The 25,369-nt window shown below is 47.2% G+C and overlaps 1 protein-coding gene and 1 long non-coding RNA gene across 2 annotated transcripts in view; both read right to left on the bottom strand.

Moving 5' to 3' along the window:
- Nucleotides 1–3,019: 3,019 nt before the first annotated feature.
- On the bottom strand, nt 3,020–13,388 carry zgc:113263 (uncharacterized protein LOC503753 homolog). The gene is made up of 23 exons (XM_061807929.1): nt 13,064–13,388; nt 12,125–12,327; nt 11,936–12,040; nt 11,768–11,863; nt 11,580–11,690; nt 11,188–11,311; nt 9,972–10,332; nt 8,693–8,760; nt 8,280–8,523; nt 8,027–8,202; nt 7,726–7,948; nt 7,481–7,629; nt 7,268–7,359; nt 7,030–7,187; nt 6,804–6,949; nt 6,502–6,739; nt 6,090–6,434; nt 5,049–5,191; nt 4,716–4,965; nt 4,445–4,569; nt 4,107–4,368; nt 3,923–4,026; nt 3,020–3,652 (listed from the first exon to the last, which is right to left on the bottom strand). Exons 1-23 carry the CDS (start codon nt 13,101–13,103, stop codon nt 3,645–3,647), a joined length of 3,771 nt encoding a protein of 1,256 aa, XP_061663913.1. The 5' UTR covers nt 13,104–13,388; the 3' UTR covers nt 3,020–3,644.
- A 6,780-nt stretch (nt 13,389–20,168) lies between these two features.
- Nucleotides 20,169–25,369, bottom strand: part of LOC133493731 (uncharacterized) — a 32,110-nt gene continuing 26,909 nt past the window's right edge. Inside the window, exon 4 of the long non-coding RNA XR_009793120.1 lies at nt 20,169–23,709. This is a non-coding gene — a long non-coding RNA (uncharacterized LOC133493731). The remainder of the gene's footprint in view (nt 23,710–25,369) is intronic.

Raw genomic sequence — 25,369 nt, 5'->3', positions numbered from 1 at the left:
CGCTTTACTATACATGGTCGTTTTTAAAAACGAAAAACACATTTTTCGCAAAAAAACGTCTTACTATCCATGGTCATTTTTTTGCAAAAAAACGCCTTACTATATATGGTCGTTTTTTTTTTTTTCGCAAAAAAACGCCTTACTATACATGGTCGTTTTTTGGCAAAAAAAACGCCTTACTATACATGGTCGTTTTTTTTTTCGCAAAAAAACGCCTTACTATACATGGTCGTTTTTTTCGGAAAAAAACGCCTTACTATACATGGTCGTTTTTTCGCAAAAAAACGCCTTTCTATACATGGTCGTTTTTTTTCGCAAAACACGTTTTACGATACATGGTCATTTTTTCGCAAAAAACGCCTTCCTATACATGGTTGTTTTTTTTTTTTTTGCAAAAAAACGCCTTACTATACATGGTTTTTTTTTTTTTTTGCAAAAAAACGCCTTAATAAAGATGGTCGTTTTTTCACAAAAAAACGCCTTCCTATACATGGTCGTTTTTTCGCAAAAAAACGCCTCACTATACATGGTCGTTTTTTCACAAAAAACGCATTACTATACATGGACGTTTTTTCGCAAAAAACGCCTTACGATACATGGTCGTTTTTTCGCAAAAAAACGCCTTACTATACATGGTTGTTTTTTTGCAAAAAAACGCCGTATTATACATGGACGTTTTTTCGCAAAAAAACGCCTTACTATACATGGTCGTTTTTTTCGCAAAAAAACGCCTTACTATACATGGTCGTTTTTTTTCGCAAAAAAATGCCTTACTATACATGGACGTTTTTTCGCAAAAAAACGCCTTACTATACATGGTCGTTTTTTCACAAAAAACGCATTACTATACATGGTCGTTTTTTCACAAAACACGTCTTACTATACATGGTCGTTTTTTTTTTCGCAAAACACGTTTTACGATACATGGTCATTTTTTCGCAAAAAACGCCTTACGATACATGGTCGTTTTTTTCGCAAAAAAACGCCTTACTATACATGGTTGTTTTTTTGCAAAAAAACGCCGTATTATACATGGACGTTTTTTCGCAAAAAAACGCCTTACTATACATGGTCGTTTTTTTCGGAAAAAAACGCCTTACTATACATGGTCGTTTTTTCGCAAAAAAATGCCTTACTATACATGGACGTTTTTTCGCAAAAAAACGCCTTACTATACATGGTCGTTTTTTCACAAAACACGTCTTACTATACATGGTCGTTTTTTTTTTCGCAAAACACGTTTTACGATACATGGTCATTTTTTCGCAAAAAACGCCTTACGATACATGGTCGTTTTTTCGCAAAAAAACGCCTTACTATACATGGTTGTTTTTTTGCAAAAAAACGCCGTATTATACATGGACGTTTTTTCGCAAAAAAAAGCCTTACTATACATGGTTGTTTTTTTGCAAAAAAACGCCGTATTATACATGGACGTTTTTTCGCAAAAAAACGCCTTACTATACATGGTCGTTTTTTCGCAAAAAAATGCCTTACTATACATGGACGTTTTTTCGCAAAAAAACGCCTTACTATACATGGTCGTTTTTTCACAAAAAACGCATTACTATACATGGTCGTTTTTTCACAAAACACGTCTTACGATACATGGTCGTTTTTTTTTTTCGCAAAACACGTTTTACGATACATGGTCATTTTTTCGCAAAAAACGCCTTACGATACATGGTCGTTTTTTCGCAAAAAAACGCCTTACTATACATGGTTGTTTTTTTGCAAAAAAACGCCGTATTATACATGGACGTTTTTTCGCAAAAAAACGCCGTATTATACATGGACGTTTTTTCGCAAAAAAACGCCTTACTATACATGGTCGTTTTTTTCGCAAAAAAACGCCTTTCTATACATGGTCGTTTTTTTTCGCAAAACACGTTTTACGATACATGGTCATTTTTTCGCAAAAAACGCCTTACTACAAATGGTCGTTTTTTCGCAAAACACGTCTTACTATACATGGTCGTTTTTTCGCAAAAAAACGCCTTTCTATACATGGTCGTTTTTTTTCGCAAAACACGTTTTACGATACATGGTCATTTTTTCGCAAAAAACGCCTTCCTATACATGGTCGTTTTTTTTCTTTTGCAAAAAAAAATGCCTTACTATACATGGTCGTTTTTTCGCAAAAAAACGCCTTCCTATACATGGGCGTTTTTTCATAAAAAAAAGCCTTACTATACGTGGTCGTTTTTTCGCAAAAAAACGTCTTACTATCCATGGTCATTTTTTCGCAAAAAAACGCCTTACTATACATGGTCGTTTTTTGTCAAAAAAAACGCCTTCCTATACATGGTCGTTTTTTTTCTTTTGCAAAAAAAAACGCCTTACTATACATGGTCGTTTTTTGGCAAAAAAACGCCTGACTATAGATGGTCGTTTTTTTTTTTGTAAAAAAACGCCTTCCAACCCAAAGTTTTACACCACTTGACTATTTTATCTGTGTTCCTGTGCAATTTTTTGGTCAGAAGTGGTCAAATGGTTTCTGACTTTGTCTTACGACAGCGTGGTCCCTGGTTCAATTCCTTCTTTTTCCTCCGTTTGCTGTTCTTCAATATTTTCATTAATGTTGCCATCTGGAGAAGTGGGGCTCGAATTAGGAACCACCTGAACCCGAGACACAGCCTTCAACCAGCAGCTATTTTACACGTGAAAGATAAAAACAACGTACATTCTGCAGTTTGTCGACATATTTGGTGGCACAGTGGTTTGGCGTATTCTGGGTTCGAAACTCCAGTGATCTCACTTTGGAAAGGTTCAACGTTACCCGCAATTTAAAGAAGCCTACCCTCAACATGGAATCGAACCCCGCTCACCTGTGGGGAAGGCAAAGGCTTAAAACATTCGGCTGTCCTGGTTGTTTGTCGTATTGAAAATATAATTTTTTTTTTTTTTTGCAGCATTGCCTCCACCTGACCATCAAAGATGTAATGCCTTTAATTGGCCACAAGGGAGCAGTATTACCCGTCGTTTGTAATTGAAAGTCGCAAACAGTTTTTTTTCCCCCCTTTCGGGATCTTTATTTATACTGAACCCGCTGTACAAAGTGTGAAATTACAACATGACAAGTTACAGCAACAGATCCTGAAATTAAACCAGTTTTTCACCAATGATTTAAAAAAAAAAAAAATCACATACATGAGCAGGAAGAACAAATTCAGTGACAAAAAGTGGAAAAAAAAAAAGAATAAATTAGCTACAAAACTTTGGATCACATCCAGAAACGTTTTAAATAAATAGAACTCTGCTTAAGACGTCTGATGCGATTAAGAAACAGAATGTATCTCATTCTTTAGCACTTAAAATTGTATTCAACAATAGTGTATAAAATGACGTAGAAAGGTAATATATTGGACTCGTGAAGTGTCGTCAAGTACAAAAAAGATTGTGGACATTTTTTGTTTGGGGGAAAAAGGTCGGCGGTTCCCCAAGGAAAACCGGCGGACGTGTCCCTTCTGAGGGTCTCGGCTCGGGTTCTGGGTGAGGCCAGGGGGTGGGCGGACGGGCCCGGATATGGCATCGGCGCAGACGACGGCGTCACAGCTTTTCAGCACGAATGTCCCAGGTGAGCGTTTTTTCGGCGACCTCCTCGTGGCTCCGACATTTGGCACGGCGACAAAGTGCCGTTTAGTCTACGAGTCTGCAACGCGGAGAGCAAAATTGTTCAATGAGTTGATATTTTTGGAGGGGGGGGGGGGGGATTATTACATTGTACATGTCAAAGTATTTTGTTTCTGATGGTGACCCAATTAAATGGAAAATGTAGACATGAAATACTCTTGTGTCATTTATCTACTTGTGCATTAGTACTGAGCATAAAAACGAATTCAAAAATCATTTCCATTTACAACTTATTTGAGAATAAAGTATGAAAATGAAATTGTCCATGGCCATTTTGAAAAGCGCTCACCGAAACAGTCGGCCGCGTCGTCGGGCGGCTGGTCGGAAATGATGTACTTGTCGCCAAATATCTTGACCAGCTGGTCAAAATACTTGCATTCTTGTTTGTCTCCTCTGCGAACGAGAGGCGATCAGAGCCCGCTTTGGAGGGACAGGAAGTACACCGGGCGGGCGAGCGCGCGCGCGACGCTTACTTCCTGCCGTCCAGGAACTGCCGGAAGGTGTACTTGAGCCTCTTGATGCGGGTCTGGCACTGCTCGGGCGTGCGCTGGTAGCCGTGGCTGGCCAGGGCGTCGGAGATCTGCATGAAGATGTGCTTGTTCTTGGTGCAGCCCTTCAGGTTCTCCTGGACGTCTTCGCTCCCCCACACGCTCAGCAGCACCTCCGTCTCGCCGTCGCTCCACGGGTGCTTGGAGTTGTCCGACAACCACTGGCTGCCCGGCGACGCCACGAAATCTGTCCGGGGGCCGGATCGGAATCGTGACGCTCCGGGAGAGGTCCGGCGCCGCGCCGTGCGAATTTGCCACTTTACCTCTGATGGGTTCGTACGTGCCGTTGTCGTGCTCGTCCGGGACCGGGATGCCCGCCGCGGACGCGTCCAACTTCAACTCCCGACTGAAGATTTCCTCCATTTCTCGGAAGAACTTAAATTCCTGCCTGCAGGGAAAAGAGCAGAAAGCCATTTTCACTAACCACAAATTCTTTTGTCGTGATTTTAAGGAGTAGGACATGAGGTGGATCATTCTAAGCGCACCACCTCGTGTCCTGCTCCTTAACTGCAAACATTCAGATTTTTTGGTCACTTTTCATGGAGGAAGCCGTATTTAAGGCGCTTGATGCGAGTGTAACACTGCTCGGTGGTCCTGGCGTAGCCCCGGTTGCTCATCCTCTCCGAGATGAACTCGAAGACGTGGCGGTTCTTCAGGCAGCCCCTCAGCGTCAGCTGCACGTTGTCCTCGCCCCAGATCTCCAGCAGGGTGTGCGTCTCCTGGTCCGACCACGGCATCTTCCTGCTCGGGTCGGGCACCAGGTGGCTGGTGGAGGGCTGCTCGTCTAAAACGGAGCAACGCAGTTGCCGCGTGACCAGCGGAGCGCGACGTCCCACTCGCGACGGAGGCGAAGGCGGGAGGACCTACACACGTCGGCGTAGCTTTCGTCAAAGGGGGGCACGGGCAGGGAAGCGGAAGACGACGACGTGTCCACTTCGTCGAAGAGAGCGTCGTCGCCCAGAACCGGCGCCAGGAGGTTGAAGTAGCGAAAGGCTCCGGATCGGCCGTTTCTGGGGCAAAAGCAAAAACATTCGTTGGCGCGCAGTCCAATGTAGAACTCAATAATTTTTTTTTAAACTTAGCACCCAACTATACCTGAAAGGTCCAATGTCATGAAATGCATGATTTTTAGTATGTGATTCATGGAAAAAAAGGCAGCCGGAATGGACCCATCTGTTTTTTTCCCACCACAAAACATGTTGTTGACGTGTACGGCTTTTTGTCACTCCCGCCATGAAAATCTTCTCGAGGGATTTGTTTTTCCAAAAAGACGCAGGAAGTGTCTTACAGGGCTGCAGCGCGCTCAAGCGGTCTCGTCCGTTTCTGCTGATTTTACCTGCTGGAAGGTCGCTTGTTCCTTTGTATTAGCCAAAATTCCAGCTGGTTGTATTGCTGGATATTGTTCAAATGCTCGTGAGGATAGATTCGCTCCTCACGCTTTTCAAGAAGACACGGTTTGTCGTGAAAAATGGACGAGAGCGGTGTGTATAGAGATACTAAAAAAAAAATAAAAATAGTTGCGGCGGGAGGGGGCATAATCCGTCAGTAGGGGTGCTAAATGTGCGCATTTGAAGGCATAGCAGTGGGGGCCACTGCATGTTTTCAACGAGGTGACTTCACAGGCAGGAGATGCAGCCAATATGGCGACCACTTGGATGTCGAATGACACTTCCGCAACTTTCTGCATGGATGACGTGCTTGTCGCTCATATTTAGTTTTTGTACAGACATTGAAGTATTTTTCATTACAATATTTACTTTAGAATGTTAATAGGGATGACATTTGGGCTTGACGTGTCTATTCTGAATAAATCCCACCGACTGGACGCCCGTGACATCGCAACTCCTTGTGTCGGTCGCGTGGAGTACACCGCAGACATTTCAAGAGCAGTAAAAACGGCGCCGTCACCTGCGGCTGTTGCAGTGGCGCCTGTAGGTCTTCTTCAGCCGTTTGATCCTGGCCTGGCACTGGTCGGCGGTCCTGACGTAGCCCACGGCGGCCAGTCGCTCGGCGATGTCGGCGAAGACGTGGCCGTTGCGGACGCACGTCTTCAGGCTGTGCTGCACGTCGTCGGCGGCCCACACCTCCACCAGGGCCTCCGTCTCCTGCTCGCTCCACGGCGCGTTCAGGGGGTCCGGCGTCCCCGCGTCCTGCTCGTCGCAGTCGTCCAGCGAGACCACGTCCGTTCCGAACACTTGCTCCAATTGGTTGTAGAACTTCGCTTGGAGAATGTCATCCACTCGCCTTCCGCATCTAAGGAGGAGGAATAATCGTGACTCGGCTCAGGCGAGCGCGAAGTTGGTCCAACAATCCAACTCACTTCTTCCCTTCGTAACACTTGAGAAAGTTGCTCTTCAACGTCTTCACTTTTTCGTGGCACTGCTCCGGCGTTTTGGCGTAGCCGAGGTCGCGCAGCCGCCCGGAAATTTCCGCGTAGACGTGCCCGTTGGAGACGAAACCCGTGAGCGGGCGCTGCACTTCCTCTTGTCCGAAGATGTCGATCAGCGCCGACGTCTCCTCGTCCGACCACGAGCTGACGGCTGCGGCCGCTTCGCCCTCTGACAGAAGACGTTGATCGTCGCACGATGCCAGCCTCGTTTCTCGCTCGCTCTCGATTTTTACCTGTTTCGGTCACGGAGTCTCCGTTGGAGTCTTCCGATATTTCAATTGGGTCGGTGACGACAGCGGCGGAGGTGGACGGACGCTTGTCCAGGATTTGTTCCATTAAATCGAAGAATTTGAAATTCAGCTTTTCGGTCCCGGACGAGCTGCGGTCAAAGGACGGACATTTATAAATCGTAACAGCGCGACGGAAAAGTAATGGCGCCCCTCGCGCTCGTTCTTTCACCTCATGCTGTCTCGACAGGCCCAGTAATTGGTCTTGAGCCGTTTGATTCTGGTGTGGCACTGCTCGGCGGTGCGGGTGAAGCCGTGGACGGAGAGCTTCTCCGATATTTCGCTGAAAATGTGAACGTTGGGCGGAAAGCCTTTGGTGCTCTGCTGGATCTGAAGATGAACGGGGGGGAAAAATAGCGGGAAAACTCTTCAGAATGCCAAACTGCAGGCCGGTGTGACTAAAAACCGACCTGAGATTCTCCCCAGAGTTCTAGAAGGATGATGGTCTCCTTGTCAGCCCAGGGGACTTTCTTCCTGTCGTCCTGGAGGCTGACAACAGACACTGAAAGCAGCAGATCAAGGAGGAAAAACTGAATCGGCACTTTTTAGGAATTCAATCAATTCAAAGACAAAATACTTAGTCAGGTTTGTTTTAAGAGTTTGGTTTTTTTTCCCGGCCGTACCGACATCCTGACCGGAGCAGGAAGGCGAGTCGTAGTCGTCGGTCTCCGTTGACGTCTCGTTCAGCTGCGGCGTCGAGCGGTGCTCTTTCAGTAGAAACCTCGCCAGTTCGTTATAAAACTTGCACTGAACTTGCTCCAGACCCTTCATGCTGCGGGGGAAGACGGGTCAGGCGTGCTGTCCAAATCTCGAATCTTAAAGGAAACCCCCCCAAAAAAAGCATCATTTTTCCCCGAGGTCCACGTACTTGTTTTCGTAGCACTGCCTGAAACTGGACTTGAGTCTCTTGAGCCGGGTTTGGCACTGCTCGGGCGTCCTGGAGAATCCCTGCGCGGCCATCTGCGTGGAGATGATGGGGAACATGTGCATGGTTCTGTTGGTGCCTCTCAGCTCCTGCTGCATCTTCTCCTGGCCCCACGTGTTGATGAGGGCCCGCGTCTCCGGTTCCGTCCACGGCACATTTCGGGTTCCTTCAAACACAAGAAAAACCCTCATTTGACGACCTTTGCCAAGCGCCCACTACGTGTCTTGTTTTAGCGGTGCGGTACCAATTTCCTGACTGGTCTGGCCCACAAACTGCAAGTCCTCGTCGCCGTCCTGAGACTCCTCGTCGTCGATAACCTCGTCGACGTCGTACGTCAAGTCGGGCGCGGCGGACGCGGCCGGCGTGCCCAGCACCCGCTTCATGTGCTCGTAAAACGTGTGCTCCACCCGCGAGGTTCCCCTGAGGAAGCGAGCGCGCCTCCGGTGAAGTCAGGCAGAACGTCGGCGAGCGACGGGCGGGACCGGGACAACGCTCACTTGCTCTGGCGGAAGCCTTTCTTCAGGCGCTTGATGCGCGTCTGGCACTGCTCCACCGTCCTCTTGAAGCCCCTCTCGGCCATGGTGTGGGCGATCTGGACGTAGATGTGGCGGTTCTTCAGGCAGCCCTTCAAGGCCTGCTGCACAGAGTCATTCCCCCAAATGTCCAGCAGGTGGAGAGTCTCCTCTTCCGTCCAGGGAACTTTCGGGTCGCTCGCCGCTGCGCCGGGACCTTCCGCAGGTTCTAACAGGTGCAACGTTTTATTTTTAGATGAAGCCTACGTTTAAGTCATTACAAAATATTGTGTAAACATTGTTAATGTGGAGAAAAAAAAAGTCTTATGTGGCAAATGTTTGAACAGTCATGGACGTCAACGAAATACACGACAAATTGAATCAATGATGATGCAAACCTGTATAATCGCCCCATATGGAGATTAAAGGAGATTCTCCAGAATTCTCATCATCCACAGAGGACTCTCTGCAATGGTCAAAAAATAAAGTATAACATTATCAACTTCATGTTTTGGACTAAACACTTCACCGGTAGACAATTTCTTGAGAGATTCCCAAACACTTTGGTGTGGGGGGGCATCAGCTACTCAGGGATGAGAATGACCAATTTAGAAAAAAAAAAACACTGAAAATTTCTGCCATGGGGGGTGGGGGTTGAAAGGGGAGTGCGCCCCCCTTTTAGGCACAAAAATGTTTTATAAAACACACTGCTAAATGGTGACCTCTGGTTACTTCTAACAGTGTAAATACAGGGCAATCATAATATTATGAAAACTTAAAATATGAGTCCAAACAACCAAAATAATTTTGCAAAACTTCAGACATAAAAATGTAGACTTTGTGAAATTTATATCAAACAAGGCTACTGCACTAACAAGTTATACTTCAGAAATAAGTACACAAGTAATTTGTTTTTATATATATATATAGAGAGAGAGAGAGAGAGAGAGAGAGAGAGAGAGAGAGAGAGAGAGAGAGAGAGAGAGAAGAGAGAGAGAGAGAGAGAGAGAGAGAAGAGAGAGAGAGAGAGAGAAGAGAGAGAGAGAGATAGAGAGAGAGAGAGAGAGAGCAATGAAATATAAAAATAAGCGATAAAATGTGTGATCTACATACAGGGCCAGTGCTACAGATAGGCCCAATCGTATTAACAGTTGTCAATTATATAATATTTGAGAAATTTACGTCCAACTTACCTTTGCGTTTTCAGGTTTGGATATGCTCCTGAATATTTTTTTGCGCCTCAGCTTCCATAATTGATCATATCGGAACACAGTGTGTGCAGCACTTTGCCGAGAGCGTCCATTTTTTGGATGCGTTTGTGCAGACCGCTCGATAACGTATGCGCGCGTATGTCTATAACGATGCCGTGGTGAACAGAATGCTTCTCTATGCAATGTTAACATCGGAGTGAAAATACCAACAAAATACCGGCAAAATGCTGCCGGAAATCAGAATGTTGTCGTTATTATAAATACCCAATTTAATGCAAACAGATAGCAATGCTGTTTTCCGCAATCACAGCTGTGACTAATTTCACGACAAGCGTTGCCGATAGATGCTGGTCACAGCCTCACCCTCAAATTTTGTCAACAGATTTACACATTTCACAAAAATGACAATTTCATCCCCGGCTACTGGCGCTTTCTCTACTGAGCAACGGGCAAACGGTTCACTTACAAGAATGAGGAAAGTTCCGTCCGCTGCTTTGAGGGCGTCTCCAAGCCACCGCTCAGCTTCCTCTTTCGGAGGGTCCGCCCCGCCACGAAGCTTTGGCTGAGCTCATCGGGCTCGGGGTCGTTGGACGTCGTAAGGTCGATGGTTTCGTCGCAGGAGCTCGGCTTCCTGCCGTCGTGAGCAAAGTCCCGAGGCCTCCTGCTCGTCATCTCCGGGGTGCTCGCGTTGGCGCGGCCGTGGTGCTCCGAGGGCCTCGGGTCTCTGTGGGCGGGCAAGTAGGAGGTAGCGTCCGTGGCGGCTTTGGTCCCGGGAGGGAGGGACATCGAGGTGAGGATGCAGTCGTCCATAGGTAATAACCTCGGATCTACGGAGGAGCACAACGAGACACGTGGAGAAATCCAATCACAATTTTTGGGGGGTCTTATTGATTGACATTGAGATGCGGCCTCTTCAATAAGCCACAACGGGGACAAAGAAAGTTCCGAGTCCTCACAAAAATAAGACGCCAAAGAATTCAAGAAAGAGCTTGTTGCAATTGGCAGAATTTCATTCCAAACAATAAGCTCACCTCTCCTGTCGTCTACAAAGGACAAAGTGATGACTAATGTTCATTTATCCATTTGTCATTTCTTTTTAGTTCATGTTGTTTTCTGTACATTTAAGCACAGTTGTTCTCAATAAAATGTATCCATCCATTTTCTTTTGCCCTTATCCTCACAGCTGTCGACGGACAGGAGGCGGGGTACACCCTGAACTGGTCGCCAGCCAATCGCAGGGCACATAGAGACAAACAGCCGCACTCAAAATCACACCTAGGAGCAATTTAGAGTGTCCAATTCATGTTGCAGGTTTTTAGGATGTGGGAGGAAACCCGACTGCCGGCGAAAACCCACGCAGGCACGGGGAGAACATGCAAACTCCACACAGGCGCGTCCGGGATCGAACCTGGGTCCTCAGAAATATGAGGCTTAACCAGCTTAACCATTTGGCTGCCTCTATAAAATGTATATTTTGTACATATGGGGTGCCTGAAACGGATCAATTGGATAAACATGTTGTCCGATTGGAAATATTGCTTCAGTTTTTGTACGATTCAGTTTAGTCAGACTTTTCAGAACAGATTAATTTATTTTAGAGAGAATCTCCGGACGTTGTACTTTTTTCACTTTTGATTGTTTCTGTCGTGTCGAGTGAGGACAACATGAGAACGTGGGCTCACCTTTTTCCTCGAAATGACCAAGGTTTCTGTGGTGTTCAAGTAGAGCCTTCATGTCGGCTGGCGGGAAAAAGGATTGTAAACAGTCGCTGAGGAAGGACGGAGCGTCTCCGAGCAGAGCTGCCAGCTGAGGCGAGAAAAAAATCATCACATATCCTCAAAACAAAACAAGATCGACCGAAGTCCTCCGAGAGAAAACACCAGGGCCCAAAGATATGGATTTTAGGGGGCCTCTGAAAATTGAGACTTTTAGTCCACAAAAATGATCTAGGATATAAATATCTCATGAACAAAATAACTGCTATTATGATGCCTTAATGGGCCAGTGTTTTGAAAATGAAAACCGTAAGATTAGGAACACGTGCGCGGTCTAACGCGGTGTGCGGTGATGGCACCTGCGTGAAGTCAGGGACCGGGAGCAGTTCCTCCAGTCTGGAAATAAACTCCCACACCAGCATCTCCAGCGCCGCGTCATACTTTGGCCCAAAGTACACAGGGAAGATCTCCTACGATACGATGTGGAATGTTTAAAATATTTCAGGAGACGACAACAACAACAGCAACAAAAAGAACGTGGCCTCACCTCAAAAAAGTACTTCCTCTCCATTGGGTCCTCCAATAAGGAGTGCACCAGCTCCACAAAGTTCACCTCGGACTCCTCCACCAGGTCGATGGTACTCTTGACGACACAAAACCCGTTGAGGCGGGTTTTACACGTAAGCCGTGATTTTCTTTGTGACGATGTACTCACATGGTGATCCTTGGCCGTGCTGACGGGAGCTTTGATTCTGTCCAGATGGGGCTGCATGGTCCGCATGTCCGCCGGCTGCTCACCCCGACACAACTCCAGAACCAGCTGCGCGCGCGCACAAAACCAATTCGACCGTTTTCAACACACCCCGATAGAAAACGAAGCGCAGAGCGACTGCTTATTACTGACCCTGGCCCTCAGTCCCAGGGTGAGCTGAGCCCTCTGGCTGTAGCTCATAAGCTCGGGGACCAGCTCTGTCACCATGGTAACAAACTCCTCCAGCATGCCGTAGTGGTCCACCAGTCCCTGCTGCACGACGCGCCACATTGCAGCCGAAAGGAGCTGCAGCGGCGGGGCCAGGAGGCGGAGGTAATGCACGGGGAGGTCGTTAGCTGGAACAGAAAATCCAACACCCCCCCCCCCCAAAAAAAAAAAATTATTGTTGACTTCCGAAACCTCGCTCTAATTGGGTACCTGTGCTACTTGATGACACATCAGAAGGGAATTGCGACAGTGGCAATAAAGAGAAAGAAAACCCTCGTAATGTTCCACACATCTACAATAAAGTCAACCATAGCACACCACACTTGTCTTGTCGTACCGGTTTTTAAGAGGTATTTTGCACAGTTTTTTTTATTTTACATGTTATATTAATTTGTGCATGTGTTATGAACATTAAATTTGAAAAAGCTGAACACAATGTAAAGAAAAAAACCACGGCAGAAGCTTCAGGGCCGTATCAAGAAGCTAAATACATCTTTGAAGAGCCATTTCGGACACATCCATGTATCTTATTTATCCGCCTCGCCTACAGGGCCTGCACGTACAGGCTCACATGGCAATAACTTCCAACCCATAAATATGTCGTCAACAAGACGAGAAGAAGAAGGAGGAGGGTCAGCTGACCAGACAGCTCGTAGTAGCCCGGAAAAGCGCGATGATGCTAATCGGCGGCACTTCGCAAGCTAATTATTGCTGCTCATCCGCAAACGCACACACTAGCCGGACCTTGAACGCATCACGATCGTCACCTAGTTACCCGCAACCCTGCTAATGCTAACGAAGCTAGCAAAGAAACCCGTTTGTTTGGCTTTTCCTGTTTTTCGCGTGACATGGAAGAACACGCACCTCGACTGCTGCCATTTTCAGCTCCTCGTTTTATTTCCATTTAGCAGCTGACTGGCAAACCCGAGCGCACCCCACCACTCGGGTTGAGAGTACGTCGAGTGGGGACACAGAAAAAAATAATGAAAAATAAACGAGACGAGAGCCAGCAACTCGTGTCGTTCGCGCCGTTCGGTAGCCAGAAGCCGCTTCGGGCTCTTGTTTTTAGCCTGGCAAAAGGCGAAGAGAGGCGGAACGGAACAATGGTCGCTGGTCTCATCCGCCTCAGTCCAGATCACAGCAAACCCCCTTTCCTGGTTGGCTGACGAAGACCGGAACGAACCAGTTGTTGCGCCGTTCCGACGCTAGGTGGCGACGCCGGTTTTCTGTTGACTTCCGGTCTCCGCCGGGGTCAAGCGTGACCTCAAGCGGATTTAGAAAAAATAAAAATAAAAAAAATTGAAGTACCCTTATGTTCATTTTTGTTTTTGCTTAAAAAGGCTTTTCATGATGCAGGGTAGCAATTTCATAGAGTTATGGCCGAATCCCTCCCCCCCAATAAATCTTATGCACATATATAAACATTACACAAACAGATGTAGACATTCAATTTGCCAATGTAACATTGTTTTGTCAGTAAAGTGCAAAAACAATTAACGCTCAAGAAACAAAACCCCAAAAAAAGCCTTACCTCTCCCTTTTACATTCACTTTCAGCCAATAATGACGTCAACCCTGACCTGGAGGGTTACAAAATTGAAATGAAACAGAATACAATATTAAATCCATACAACTATACTTTATTTTTTTTAAAAATGTGTTTCATGATGCTACGTGGCCACATCTGAGATGACGCCACAACTCAACCTCAGGTGTTTTGAAAAAAAAAAAAAAAAAAAAAATAGGGGAAGTTTTAAACTGGGACATCAGCGAACGTGAAAGAGAACTCTTCCTCCTTTTCCCCACCAGAGGTAGACATATACCGTTTGAAAAATAAAATCGAGGCTAACTGGGGACTATGAAAACAGTGGCCTGGACCCACTTGACTGGACTGACTGCAACCCTCCCGAGTCTGAACAGGCACTAGTCCATTGCGATGGTTTTCGAATTACCAGCAGCTCAGAGTGACTGTTAAAACCGACAGATTTGCTGAGCCCTTGCAGCAGATTGCTGAAAAATCACCTAATTAAGACACGCACACACATGCAGCTTTTGAATTATGGTTATTTGGCCTTTGTTGCGTAATTATAGCAAAGGAGGAAGGATGGGAGTAAACCCTAGACGGGATTATTGCAGCTCAAGTGTTCTGTTCAACCTCAAAGTGGCCCGCATGTTGAAACGTGTTCTACATTACCTCAATAAATAATGTAAGTTTGGAAGTATCTCTTTTGAAGCAGGTGAGAAAGTCATGTTTGAGAACAAAGACTGGAATTAAGTCTCTGGAAAAGAATTTTCCCACGTTGAGAGTCAAAATTAGAATCCTTTCAGTAAATATGTACCGTATTTTCCACACTATAAGGCGCACCTTCAATGAATGGCCTATTTCAAAACATTTTTTCATATATAAGGCGCACCGCATTATAAGGCGCGTAGAATAGACACTCCAGTAGAGACTGGGGTTATGTTATGCATCCATTCGATGGGCTTTGCTAAAGGCTCAATATTGATCCATATATAAGGCGCACCTGATTATAAGGCGCACTGTCAGCTTTTGAGAAAATTAAAGGCTCTTAGGTGCGCCTTATAGTGCGGAAAATACGGTAATATAACAGTTGCTGAAAGCAGACCTGTGAGCATCTTTTTTGTTGTTGAAATCCATTAAATTTGAGCTCTATTCCCCTCCCCCAAACCAACCCTTTGCACGCCTATCCGCTAATGAGCGTATTTCCCAGGGTGCCAGGCTACCTTTAACAACGCCGCACATCATTTGCTGCCACGCTCGAGCACTAACAGAATCCAGCGGGGACGTGAGTGACATGGAGGTGCGGCAAAGTAGACAATGTAATAACACTAATCACTTAGTGGACTTCATTTACGCCACGAAAACAAAGGTCAGCGACACCGACGGGGCCCTCCGAGGAAGGCCCGGTGTGTTTACCGGCGAGCCGAGCCCGGAGGTACGGCGGCTGCATGCCGGATGCCGTGCGGGGGGACGTCCACGGTTAGTTTGGTATGTGCGGGAGCACGGCGGCTCGGATTTGGCGCGAGAAAGCGGACAGGTGGGATGCTCAGTCAGCCGGCGTTGCTTAACTTGCTCAAGTGTGTATGTGTGGTAATTACTTTTTCCACTTTGTGTACTTGTGTGTGTGTGATTAGAGGCGGGTGGCGGGCGGAGGAGCTTGTCAGAAGTTATCTGGCCATCTCATCTCATCATAGCCGCTCCAGCGGATTCCCTCGATGGCTCAACAGCCAGACGCCGGCGCGCCGCTGTCAATCGGGCCGTCAACGGCAGCGCAAATCGATGCCAATCTCCCTTGCTTTCTATTTTTAGCTCAGCCCACGGGGTCTTTGATAAGGATGCTCCGGCTGCAACCTCCCCCCTCCCCCCTCGTTCTTTTTGTTTGCCTCAAATGAGCAGGAGCCCTTGCAACCTCTTTCTCCCGGCCCGCTGATGAGCGCTGATAAGAGACGAGATGTAGCTAAAGGCCCCGCTGCTCCGAGGGGGCTTTTATGGCGAAGATTGATGAGCGCACCGCTATCGAAGGTGCTATCGGGCCGACAGGTTGTTATGTTGTTTGGTCTGCGGTGCGATTGCATTTCAACTTTTCACTTTCATCCGAGACGATGCACAATCCTGAAATGAAGTCACGTCTCATGCAGTCCGAGCTGCATTGTGATTGGCCTTGAATTGGTTCATTAATAAGAACATGAATCCGAATCCAATTCCAAGACTACGGTCTTCGGTCGGAAAAGGATGGCGTGCCCTACCCAGGTCAGGGATGAGATCCTTCCCCAAGTGGAGGAGTTCAAGAATCTTGGGGTCTTGTACACGGGTGAGGTAAGAATGGAGCGGGAGATCGACAGACGGATCAGTGTAGCGTCTGCAGGGATGCAGACTTTTTATTGGTCCGGCGTGGTCAAGTCTAAGTCGAAAGACGAAGCTCTCAATTTACCAGTCGATCTACGTTCCTACCCTCACCTGTGGGCACGAGCTGTGGGTTGTGACCGAAAGAACAAGATCCCAGATACAAGCGGCCGAAATGAGTCTCCTACGCAGGGTGTCCGGGCACTCCCTGCGAGATAGGGTGAGAAGCTCGGTCATCCGGGAGGGGCTCAGAGTCCAGCCGCCGCTCCTCCGCATTGAGAGGAGCCAGATGTGGTGGCTGGAGCATCTGATTCGGATGCCTCCCTGGTGAGGTGTTCCGTGCGTTCCCCACCGAAAAGAGACCCTGGGGACGACCCAGGACACGCTGGAGAGACTATGTCCCTCGGCTGGCTTGGGAATGCCTCGGGATCCCTCCAGAAGAGCTGGAAGAAGTGGCTGGGGAAAGGGAAGTCTGGGCATCCCTGCTGAAGCTACTTCCCCTGCGACCCGACCCGGAAAAGCGGTAGATAATGGAAGGATGGATGTATGTTTACTCAGTATTGCATCATATCCTTTAAAAGATTTGTGTCAAACCAAGGTATTACCTTGGGATACACCAAGTACTGTATGTCTATTCATAATAGGGGGAGGGGGAGGTGGGGGCACTCCGATACTACTTTACCAGCCTGACATAACTTGAGGGCAGGATGAGTAGGAGCCATGTCAGCTCTCCGGAGATACTTTAAGGCTAACACGGATGATGTTTTGATGGCTGACTACAAAATTTCCTTTGCGAAATGGATGTGACGCACTACATTACTGTAATGCCACATTTGCAATATGCAAATGCAATATTTGAAAACACCTTTTCAATCAATGGACAGATGTAACAGCATTAGCAAGAATTGGAACTCGGAAGGGTGCAGCCTGTCAAGAATGGGAGAGCTTACGGGAAGGGATGTCATCTCCATGGCGGTGCTCGAGGAGCTTCCCCAAGGATGAATCCGTCCCGTAAATAATCAGGATGGTGCTGCGAGCTTAATGTTGACAGCAATCAGCTGGGGGGTTGTACGTTAATCGTAAGTGGCGAAAGAAAAACGCTTTGCTTTAAAGCGTTTTGAAAAGCGCCAAAGACTGTGGGAGTTCTCCTCTACTAATGAACAGTGAAGACGAAGAAGAATGTTGGAGGATGCGGCCGTGGCGGACTAATGGTGGCACTTTTGCGACCGGTCTAACTTTGAGGCGGCGTGAGGGCGCACAGCACAGATGACAGACTGTTGGACAACGGCGAGGTCAAGGGTCGGAGCCCGGGTGACCCGCGGCGTTCGGCGACAGCTGCGCGTTTTGCACCGTACCCTTCAGCAGAGTAACTTTTTGGCAGTTCTTTGGAGAATGCTGGGAGGGTGGGGGGGCAGAAGTCTTGGGACAGCATGAAGCCCCAACTCAGCTGACAGGCGAAACTTTCGTCATTGGTGGCCACAGCAATTAAACATTTGATCCAAAAAGAGACCGAGGCCAGTTAGTAGAAGAACGAATCGCTGAGGAAAAGTAAAGACTTTGGAGTTACGTTTATACTGCAGCGTCCAAAGATGAGGCACAGCGACACGCTAGCCACATTTGTATTTATTATTATTTTTATGGGGTTTCTGAGCCTTGCATCCTCATGTTACACGTCCCTTTTCCTGAAAATGTCATTGCCATGTTCGGTAACACTTTTGTTGTCAAACCAAGGAGAACAAAAACGGACCTTCACTCATCTCCCCGGCTGTGTTTTGACTCCAATATCGCATCTACTTTACCGCCCGTCAATCTTGGCGACATGTTGTTTGGCAAGAACGGAGTCAAACATTTTCCCCCTAATTGGATGTTTTTGTGGATGCCGGATTAATCAGCCGCAGGGTATTTAATGTTGTTTGGGCAGCTGAGAGGTAATACAGCCAAGCCATTAACATATCATTAAAGAGTCCTAAGCGCCGTAATTGCAGGCAGAACGCTGACGCTTCATTCTCATTAAGTGGACACGGCGTGGCGTGGCGGTGGCAGCTTTTCTTAAGTGAGCTGTGGAACAAATGTGCGCAACTCAGCAAGCGGCTGCCGCGCCGGGACGTCTGCGGGCCGCGCTTTCGGCGGCCGCCGGGCCGAGAGAAAGCGCCGCTTGCTTTCTGGGCTTTTGTGTTCACCTTTCATTTCTGGGAAAGAGGAGATGTGCGATCCTCACCTTGCCAGAGTGGTGTTCACTCGTGTTATTGTTTAGAATCAGAATCTCGATTGTCATTCCGCATTCATCCATCCATTTTCTTCACCGCTTAACCTCACGAGGGTCGCGGGGAGTGCTGGAGCCCATCCCAGCTGTCAACGGGCAGGAGGCGGGGTTACACCCTGAACTGGTTGCCGGCCAATCGCAGGGCACATGGAGACAAACAGCCGCACTCACACTCGCACCTAGGGGCAATTTAGAGTGTCTGATTAATGTTGCATGTTTTTGGGATGTGGGAGGAAACCGGAGTGCCCACCTGGAGAAAACCCACGCAGGCACGGGGAGTACATGCTAACGCCACACAGGTGGGTCCGGGATTGAACCCGGGACCTCAGAACTGTGAGGCCACTGTGATCCACCGTGCCGCCGTCATTGCGCATTCTGCAAAGAAAATTATTATGGTGCTGTGAACAAAGTGTTGCACAAGGGGCAAAATATTCCAAATATATTGTTGAAGAGGGGAAAAAATATACGGAGCTTTGTGAAGGCCAAAGGTGTTTTATGCTAGTGGAGCCACAAAATATCAATACTGTAATATATTGTATTTCATATTTTTATCAATACAACATTGATCCATATAATGTAGCTAGGCAACCATTTTTTTTTGTTGCTCCTGATTAACAAATTTACAGATAACGTATATTTTTATGGTAGGTAACATTTCAGGAGGATTTGGTATTGATTTTTTTTTAAGCAAAATTATATTTAGCCTTTCTGTTTTAGGAACTTTTATTGAGTCAAGGAATGAGTCATTGGAAAATGTGAGCACACCGTCAAACAGAAATATCCTCCCCACAAAAAAAATTGGATACCTGCGCACAGGTTAATTATGTACCGTCTGCCATTTTGTGGAAGAGCATTTCATTTTCTACCTGTCACCATATGTCGCCGGGATAGATGGATGAGCAGAGATGCATTTTTGGGGGGTAAACGCAACGCATTAATCACCACTATGGATTATTGCCAAGGAGCCCGCAATGTTGCTCATTTGGTTGTCGATGCCGCGTCTACATTTTTGCCGACAGACCGCGCTCAATGTCAAACGATAAAATACCAACACTGCCTTCATTATTCAGGAGGATTGGAGACCTCGGCGTACGTTTGTGCGTCACAGCAGCTCGAGTTGAGTCAACCGCGACGTCGACGCGCCTCGTCCGTGTCAATATTTGACCGTCTTTGCGCTTTAATTACCGATTCCCTTTCTGTGCAGTTGGCCAAATTTCGGGGATTATCCAATTATCGCTTGCGTGCCGACAAACACGAAGATCTCTTTGCCTTTCGGTAATTGGAATGAGGAACCAGCACTCAAAGGAGAGGCCTATCACTGAGAATTATTGAACAGAGGAGTTTAAAACGAGGGAGCGAGAATGAGAGCGAGAGCGAGTGTATAAGTGTGTGTGGTCCGCTTGTGGATTTCCTCTGATTTCATCAGGAAAAAAAAAAAAAAAAAAGATGGCGAGGGCGATTCCCCCTGCAAACGCTGTCCAGCTGCTGCGTGTAGGCGAGCAAACAATCCTCTCAAGGCTCATGGCTCAACTTTGTAGGCTACCGTGTAGTGCTGATTAAAGGCTTCTCTATTGTTTAATGAGGCAGAAGTTGAAGCAGATTTAGTGCACCTATCAACGTGTCGGCGTGCTGACGCGCAGACTGAAATGCAGCGCGAGTCACCGCCTCTTAATGGCATGGAATGAAACTTCCTGCGCTTCCTGTCCTAATAAAACAACCAGTGGACCGCATAGACACGCGGCGGCAGCGTTTGACGTTTGTGGGTGGTGGTGGGGGAAGGGGAACAAAGCCAAAACTGGCATTTGAGTGACAAATGAAACAGGAGATATGCAGCAGGTTGAATAGGCATTGTTCATGTTTTATTGAACAGCGCTGACATTACAAACGGGAACAAATGAAGCAGAGAACACAAAAGAGCATTATTTATCACAGGCGGATCAAAGTGGAGCCTGCGGAGGCCTTGATACTGTACACAAACGCGTCACGTGTCGCTTGTCACACGAAAATTCCATTCATGACAGTCACTTTGAAAAATTGAAGCCGAGGGTCACGTGACCTCGCGCGACCCGATCGCCACGTCCGTGCCGTCGGGTTTTTCTGCGCGTTTCTAACATTTTCAACGTCGAAAACCACTTCGGATCATAAAGCGGCTGTCGGACATGCGCAATCAATCTCCTTCCCGTGCTATGTGGAAATAATACGCACTCCTCTACTGCCCGAGAAACGCTCGCGTTCCCACCTTCAGATTCCCGTACGGCGCCCGCTGGTCCGGGATCGAACAGAGCCCTCTCGGCTCTGCTCTGGAATTCTCTCAGACCCCCACGCGCATGAAAAAAGAAACGCCACGTCGGAACGGGAACCTGAAAAATATATTAAACCGATAATGCAAGCGAAAGAAACTTCCCATCCCGCCCACTGAATATTAGATCACAACAACTCGCAGCGCTGAATAAATCATGAAACCCCAGTAGAGCGCAGCTATTGCAATGTCATCTTGAATATTAATCCAACCGTGCGTCGGTGTAGAAGTAATGTCGCACAATTGGAAGCATGTGTCAAACCGCTGTAATTTACATCCAACGGATTCATAATTCAGCCTTTTGGCCTACGACAACAACAGGTTCCAGCATTATTCGGATGGCGCTCCGGGGGCCGGGCGAGCCGGCGACACGAACAGACAGTTGACATTTAAACCCAATCCCATCGCGCCAAAGTGGACCCAACAGGAATGGGGGGGTCATTTGAATTTTACGTTTAATTGGTTGGTGGGGAAATCGGCTCAAGGGGAGCTTGACGGGAATAAATGCCACTGTTCCACAAGTTGCTCAAAAAGTTTGGAAAGAGGTAAGAAGTGGAAGGAAAGGAGCCACTTAATTGACATTTTTAAACTTCAATATAGAGCTCGTGCAGGTGACGTCACCATTTTCACGGCGCCATATTGCCGGTCAAAGAGAGCTCGACAGTGTGGGGGGCATTGAACCGGAGCACAATATTCACAATGGCCGAGACTTGTTGCGCTGTTGGGTGTTACAACAGCCGAGACAGATCTTCAAAGAGATCATTCTATGGAATACCAGCTGAAAAGACGAAAAAAGATCGATGGATTTCGGCAATTAAACGGGATTGATGGTGCCCAACCAAATACACACGACTGTGCAGCGATCACTTTACTTCAGGTAGGAATTATTCTTCTCAATCTCAAATTCCCAAGAAGTATTCATCATGCCAAGTTGGCTCATTTGACAACAATATGTATTTTAAAAAATTTAAATAAACCGTCAGTCGCACAGAGGTTTTCTAAAGTTCAACGTGTGGCCGCAATGCGCTTCTGTGTTCGGGGGCTGATGCCTATCCCAGCGGTTTCTTTTCTTATTTTATTTTTTTTTTTTTTAATACGCATTGGAGTCATTTGAGAACAATGCAGATTTACCGACCTACCTCTATGCGTCTCCGTGGTCTGCGTTTGTAACAAAAACTTTACACCTCCTGTTTGGAGGCAGAACAATGAATAAATTGAACCCCACCCCATCCTATAAAAAAAAAATCAGTGTGGCGCGAGCATTGGCCGCATGACGTTGCCCGTGGCGCTGAGCGGTCACCGCGTGTTTAGTGGCTTCTGCTCCTACATGAACCCATCGACCATCACGTAGGAATAAAAAGCCATAAGACACAACAGCAATCTCACAGGAGGGAAGAAGAGGAGGGGACGAAAAGGAAGGAAGAAGCAGTGGCGAGCAGCGGGGGCAAGAGGGTGAAATTTCACAAGGTGACGAGAGAGTCTATCAGTTGGTATGTAATCCGATTTCTTATTGGCTTTCACTTTCAGCCCCTAGTTTTGTTTGGTGGGTTGTCATTGACCTTTGGGGGTCAGCTATGAATCAGGGCCTCAGGGACTCTGCCTGGCAACAAGGGGCAATGAAGAGGGGAAAAAAATGAACACAAACATCTGTGGATCTACGTTGCAGTATCTAGTAGGTCGCTGAAAGTTCCACAAAGATGAGGCATTTTCTTTGAGCCCCCCACATGATTTTGCGTGGGGAAAATGCAAGACATATTATCAAGAGAATTCCACATCGCAAGCAAGGAAGGGGTTTTGCAATCAGGCGGGAGAGGGGGGTGAGCAGGAAAACAGAAGGGGGGGGGGTGCCCAGGAGAGCAAGGAGACAATGATGGCGTGGTCGTGTGCAAAGTGCATTTTGCAGAAGCAGAGCTGCTCTCCCCACAGGTGAGGCTTGTACCAACCAAGTCCCGTTTGATTACGTGCGCCAGCAGATGAATATGTATTTGATTATCAGACGCTTGTGCGGAAATGACATTCGTTGTGTGTGAAACAAAGCGCGGTGATGAACCCCAACGTCCGTCTCCGGTTTCCAAATGCGCGCCTTCCCTTCACAGGGCGGCATCGTCCCGATAAATATCTACCCCCTCAAAGCGGGCACCCTTCAAGTATTGCCCACTTCACTGCGGACGAATTCCGACGTCACCTCCGACAGGCGCGCAAAGCGGTTACAGCGCGAGTGCGAGGCAGGCACGTCCAGATAAATATGTATGACTGCGACGCTGTAGGTTTCCTGCTTTGTATGCTAATGATCTTATACAAGTTTAATAATGCGGCTGCGCTACGCCGGGGGTGGGGATATGGAGGCGGCGGTGGGGGTCAGCGCGAGGCCTCGTAAGACGTGACTGGCGAGGCAACGCTTCTTCTAAACGGAGGGCAGAAAAGATGGAGGGTGCCAAAGTGTTCAAACTAGCTTCACAGCCCGTGGATATACACGCGCATCATAATTTTGATGTACGACATGAGGAAATGTCATTTGATTTTTTTGAAAGAAAAAAACTAATACTGTACTTTGTAAAAAACACAGTATTGAAAATATTCAATAAAATGTAAAGACTTCTGAAGTTTTTTTTTTGTTTTTTTTTTACTTTTCAATGGTCATTGTGCTGCTCTTTTTGGTGTGCAGCCATCTGAGGGCAGTATAACACATATGGATATAAGTGACTCTAGTCATTCCTCTGTAATATTGGTCAATCTTCGCAGAAAACAAATAATATATATCTGTGAGTATTGTTAAAAAAAAAAAAACATCCAAACAACGGCGCAGATCTCGGAACTCGGGTCATGCGCATCAGATTCAGACAATCCGGTACAATTGTAAATTCTAGATTATGCCGAAGACGATATTTGCATAATGATCTCTCTTGAGGATACCCACCACTTCCAGTTGGAAATTATGCATACGTACCTCCATGCAGATGAACCTAAATAATGCTTTTATCGGTTAATTTTTTGTTTCTTCCTTGATGTAAATTGAGCTTGGTGAACTTGAATTGCCACGTTTAAGCTTCGTGCGCGGCGGCCATCGTCCGATCCCGGCGGATTCTGTGGAAACGACAGAAGAAGCAAACCCCAGTTAAGACCACCGACAGACGCCCGGCGTTCGCGACGAGCTGCACGTGTGAGACAAACGCGAACGCTCAAACTGCGACTTCAGAGATAAACCCGCCGCTAACGGTTTCAAACTGCCATTAGCCGCGGACCAATTATATCCCTTGTTGAGCAGCAACTACATTTTGATGACTTGCGCCGTATGCTGCGCCTAATGAAAGGTTGCCAGCGTGCCTGCTACCGTCTCCTCTGAGTTGAAAACTCTTGCCGGCGCGTTAAATCAGCGTTGAGATCCTTGACGCGCCGAAGAACATTTTAGCCCTCCTCAGGTGCAAGTTTAGCTTTGACTTTCTCATCTCTAGAAGCGCGCTGGGGGCGGGGTGGGGGGTTGAACACCTCGCAAAATGAGCTGTGACATATCCGTCGAACAATGATGCATGGCGCTGGCGCTCAAAAGTCAAGATGCACGAGCCCAGTCACAGGACAAATGGTCTATTTTAGTCGTCAGATGAGGACACAGCTGCATAAAGACGGAACACGTGGTTCGACACCTCCAGGACGGGGAGGGGGATGCATTTATTGGAAAGAATCGTGGATTTGCACCTCGGGAGAGGTCCTGAAGAAAAAAAAAAAAAATCACTAAAAGTGTCGGCGCATTTGTTATTTCACAAAAGAAAGCCCGAGTCACATTTTTGTTTCGGCTAAAAAGGTCATTTCTCTTCACTAAAGTGCCTCCGTTGGACACGGTGCGCCGCATCCGCAGTCCGGCGGCCAACGGGCAAGCCAAACAATGCCTCTCAACGCGCCCCAATTTTTAATACACACCATCCATAATTGATGGCCAATAGATGTCGCTGGCTCGGATCTGATAGGAAGCAGGCGATGACGGATCTGCAGATTGGCTTATGCGGAATAGGTGGTGGGTGGTGTCGGCGGGGGTGGGTGAACAGATGTAGGGTGGCGCATCAAGAGAGGGATGGGGTTGCCTGTGATCGTTCCCACCCTGCGGCGAACAAAATAGCCCTCATATATCCCTGTAATCTGCATTAGCAGCGGAGCCCCAGCCAGGAGACAGCGCAGAGGGGGATGAGTAATGGCGCCGCTGCTGATTTGGCAGCCCGATATTACGCCTCAAAACTGAGGCAAGTGGCGAGAATATGAAATGTTGCAAATGAGCATCCTTCCACTTCCTTCCCTGAACGCTGCGCTTCCACCTGTATTACACCAATATCATTTTCTCCAAAAGCTACAGCCCTTCTAAATCATTTTCTCCCCAGCACTTCCGCAACGCTTAATAGTTCCTGTTTTGGCTGGCGTATTTTCATCCCGCCTGCGCCCCCATTTCCGCCCAGCAGGTCGTGGCATGATCAATAGCGTGGGCTTTTGGTTGAGGATTGCAAGCGACCAACAGAGTGGGACGCCTCTGTTCATTTGCCACAGTGGGGAGTTTGTCCTTAAATATCAAAGCTAAAATAGAGCTATTACTCAACCGACTCAAAGGGAGTATTCCTTTACTTTAGTTCCCTTTCATGTGACACTAAACTAGTTACTTTTGAACTGGATTTAATTAGGCTGATAGATTTGAACCAAAGTAAAAAAAAAAAAAAAAAAAAGGACGTGGCCCAACAAATAGCAGGAATCTTGGTAATTGCGT

Source organism: Syngnathoides biaculeatus, chromosome 20, assembly GCF_019802595.1.
Source record: "Syngnathoides biaculeatus isolate LvHL_M chromosome 20, ASM1980259v1, whole genome shotgun sequence".
In the NCBI taxonomy this organism is placed as follows: Eukaryota; Metazoa; Chordata; class Actinopteri; order Syngnathiformes; family Syngnathidae; genus Syngnathoides; species Syngnathoides biaculeatus.
The sequence above is the reverse complement of the archived record's forward strand: the minus strand, read 5'-3'. Positions and strand labels throughout refer to the sequence as shown.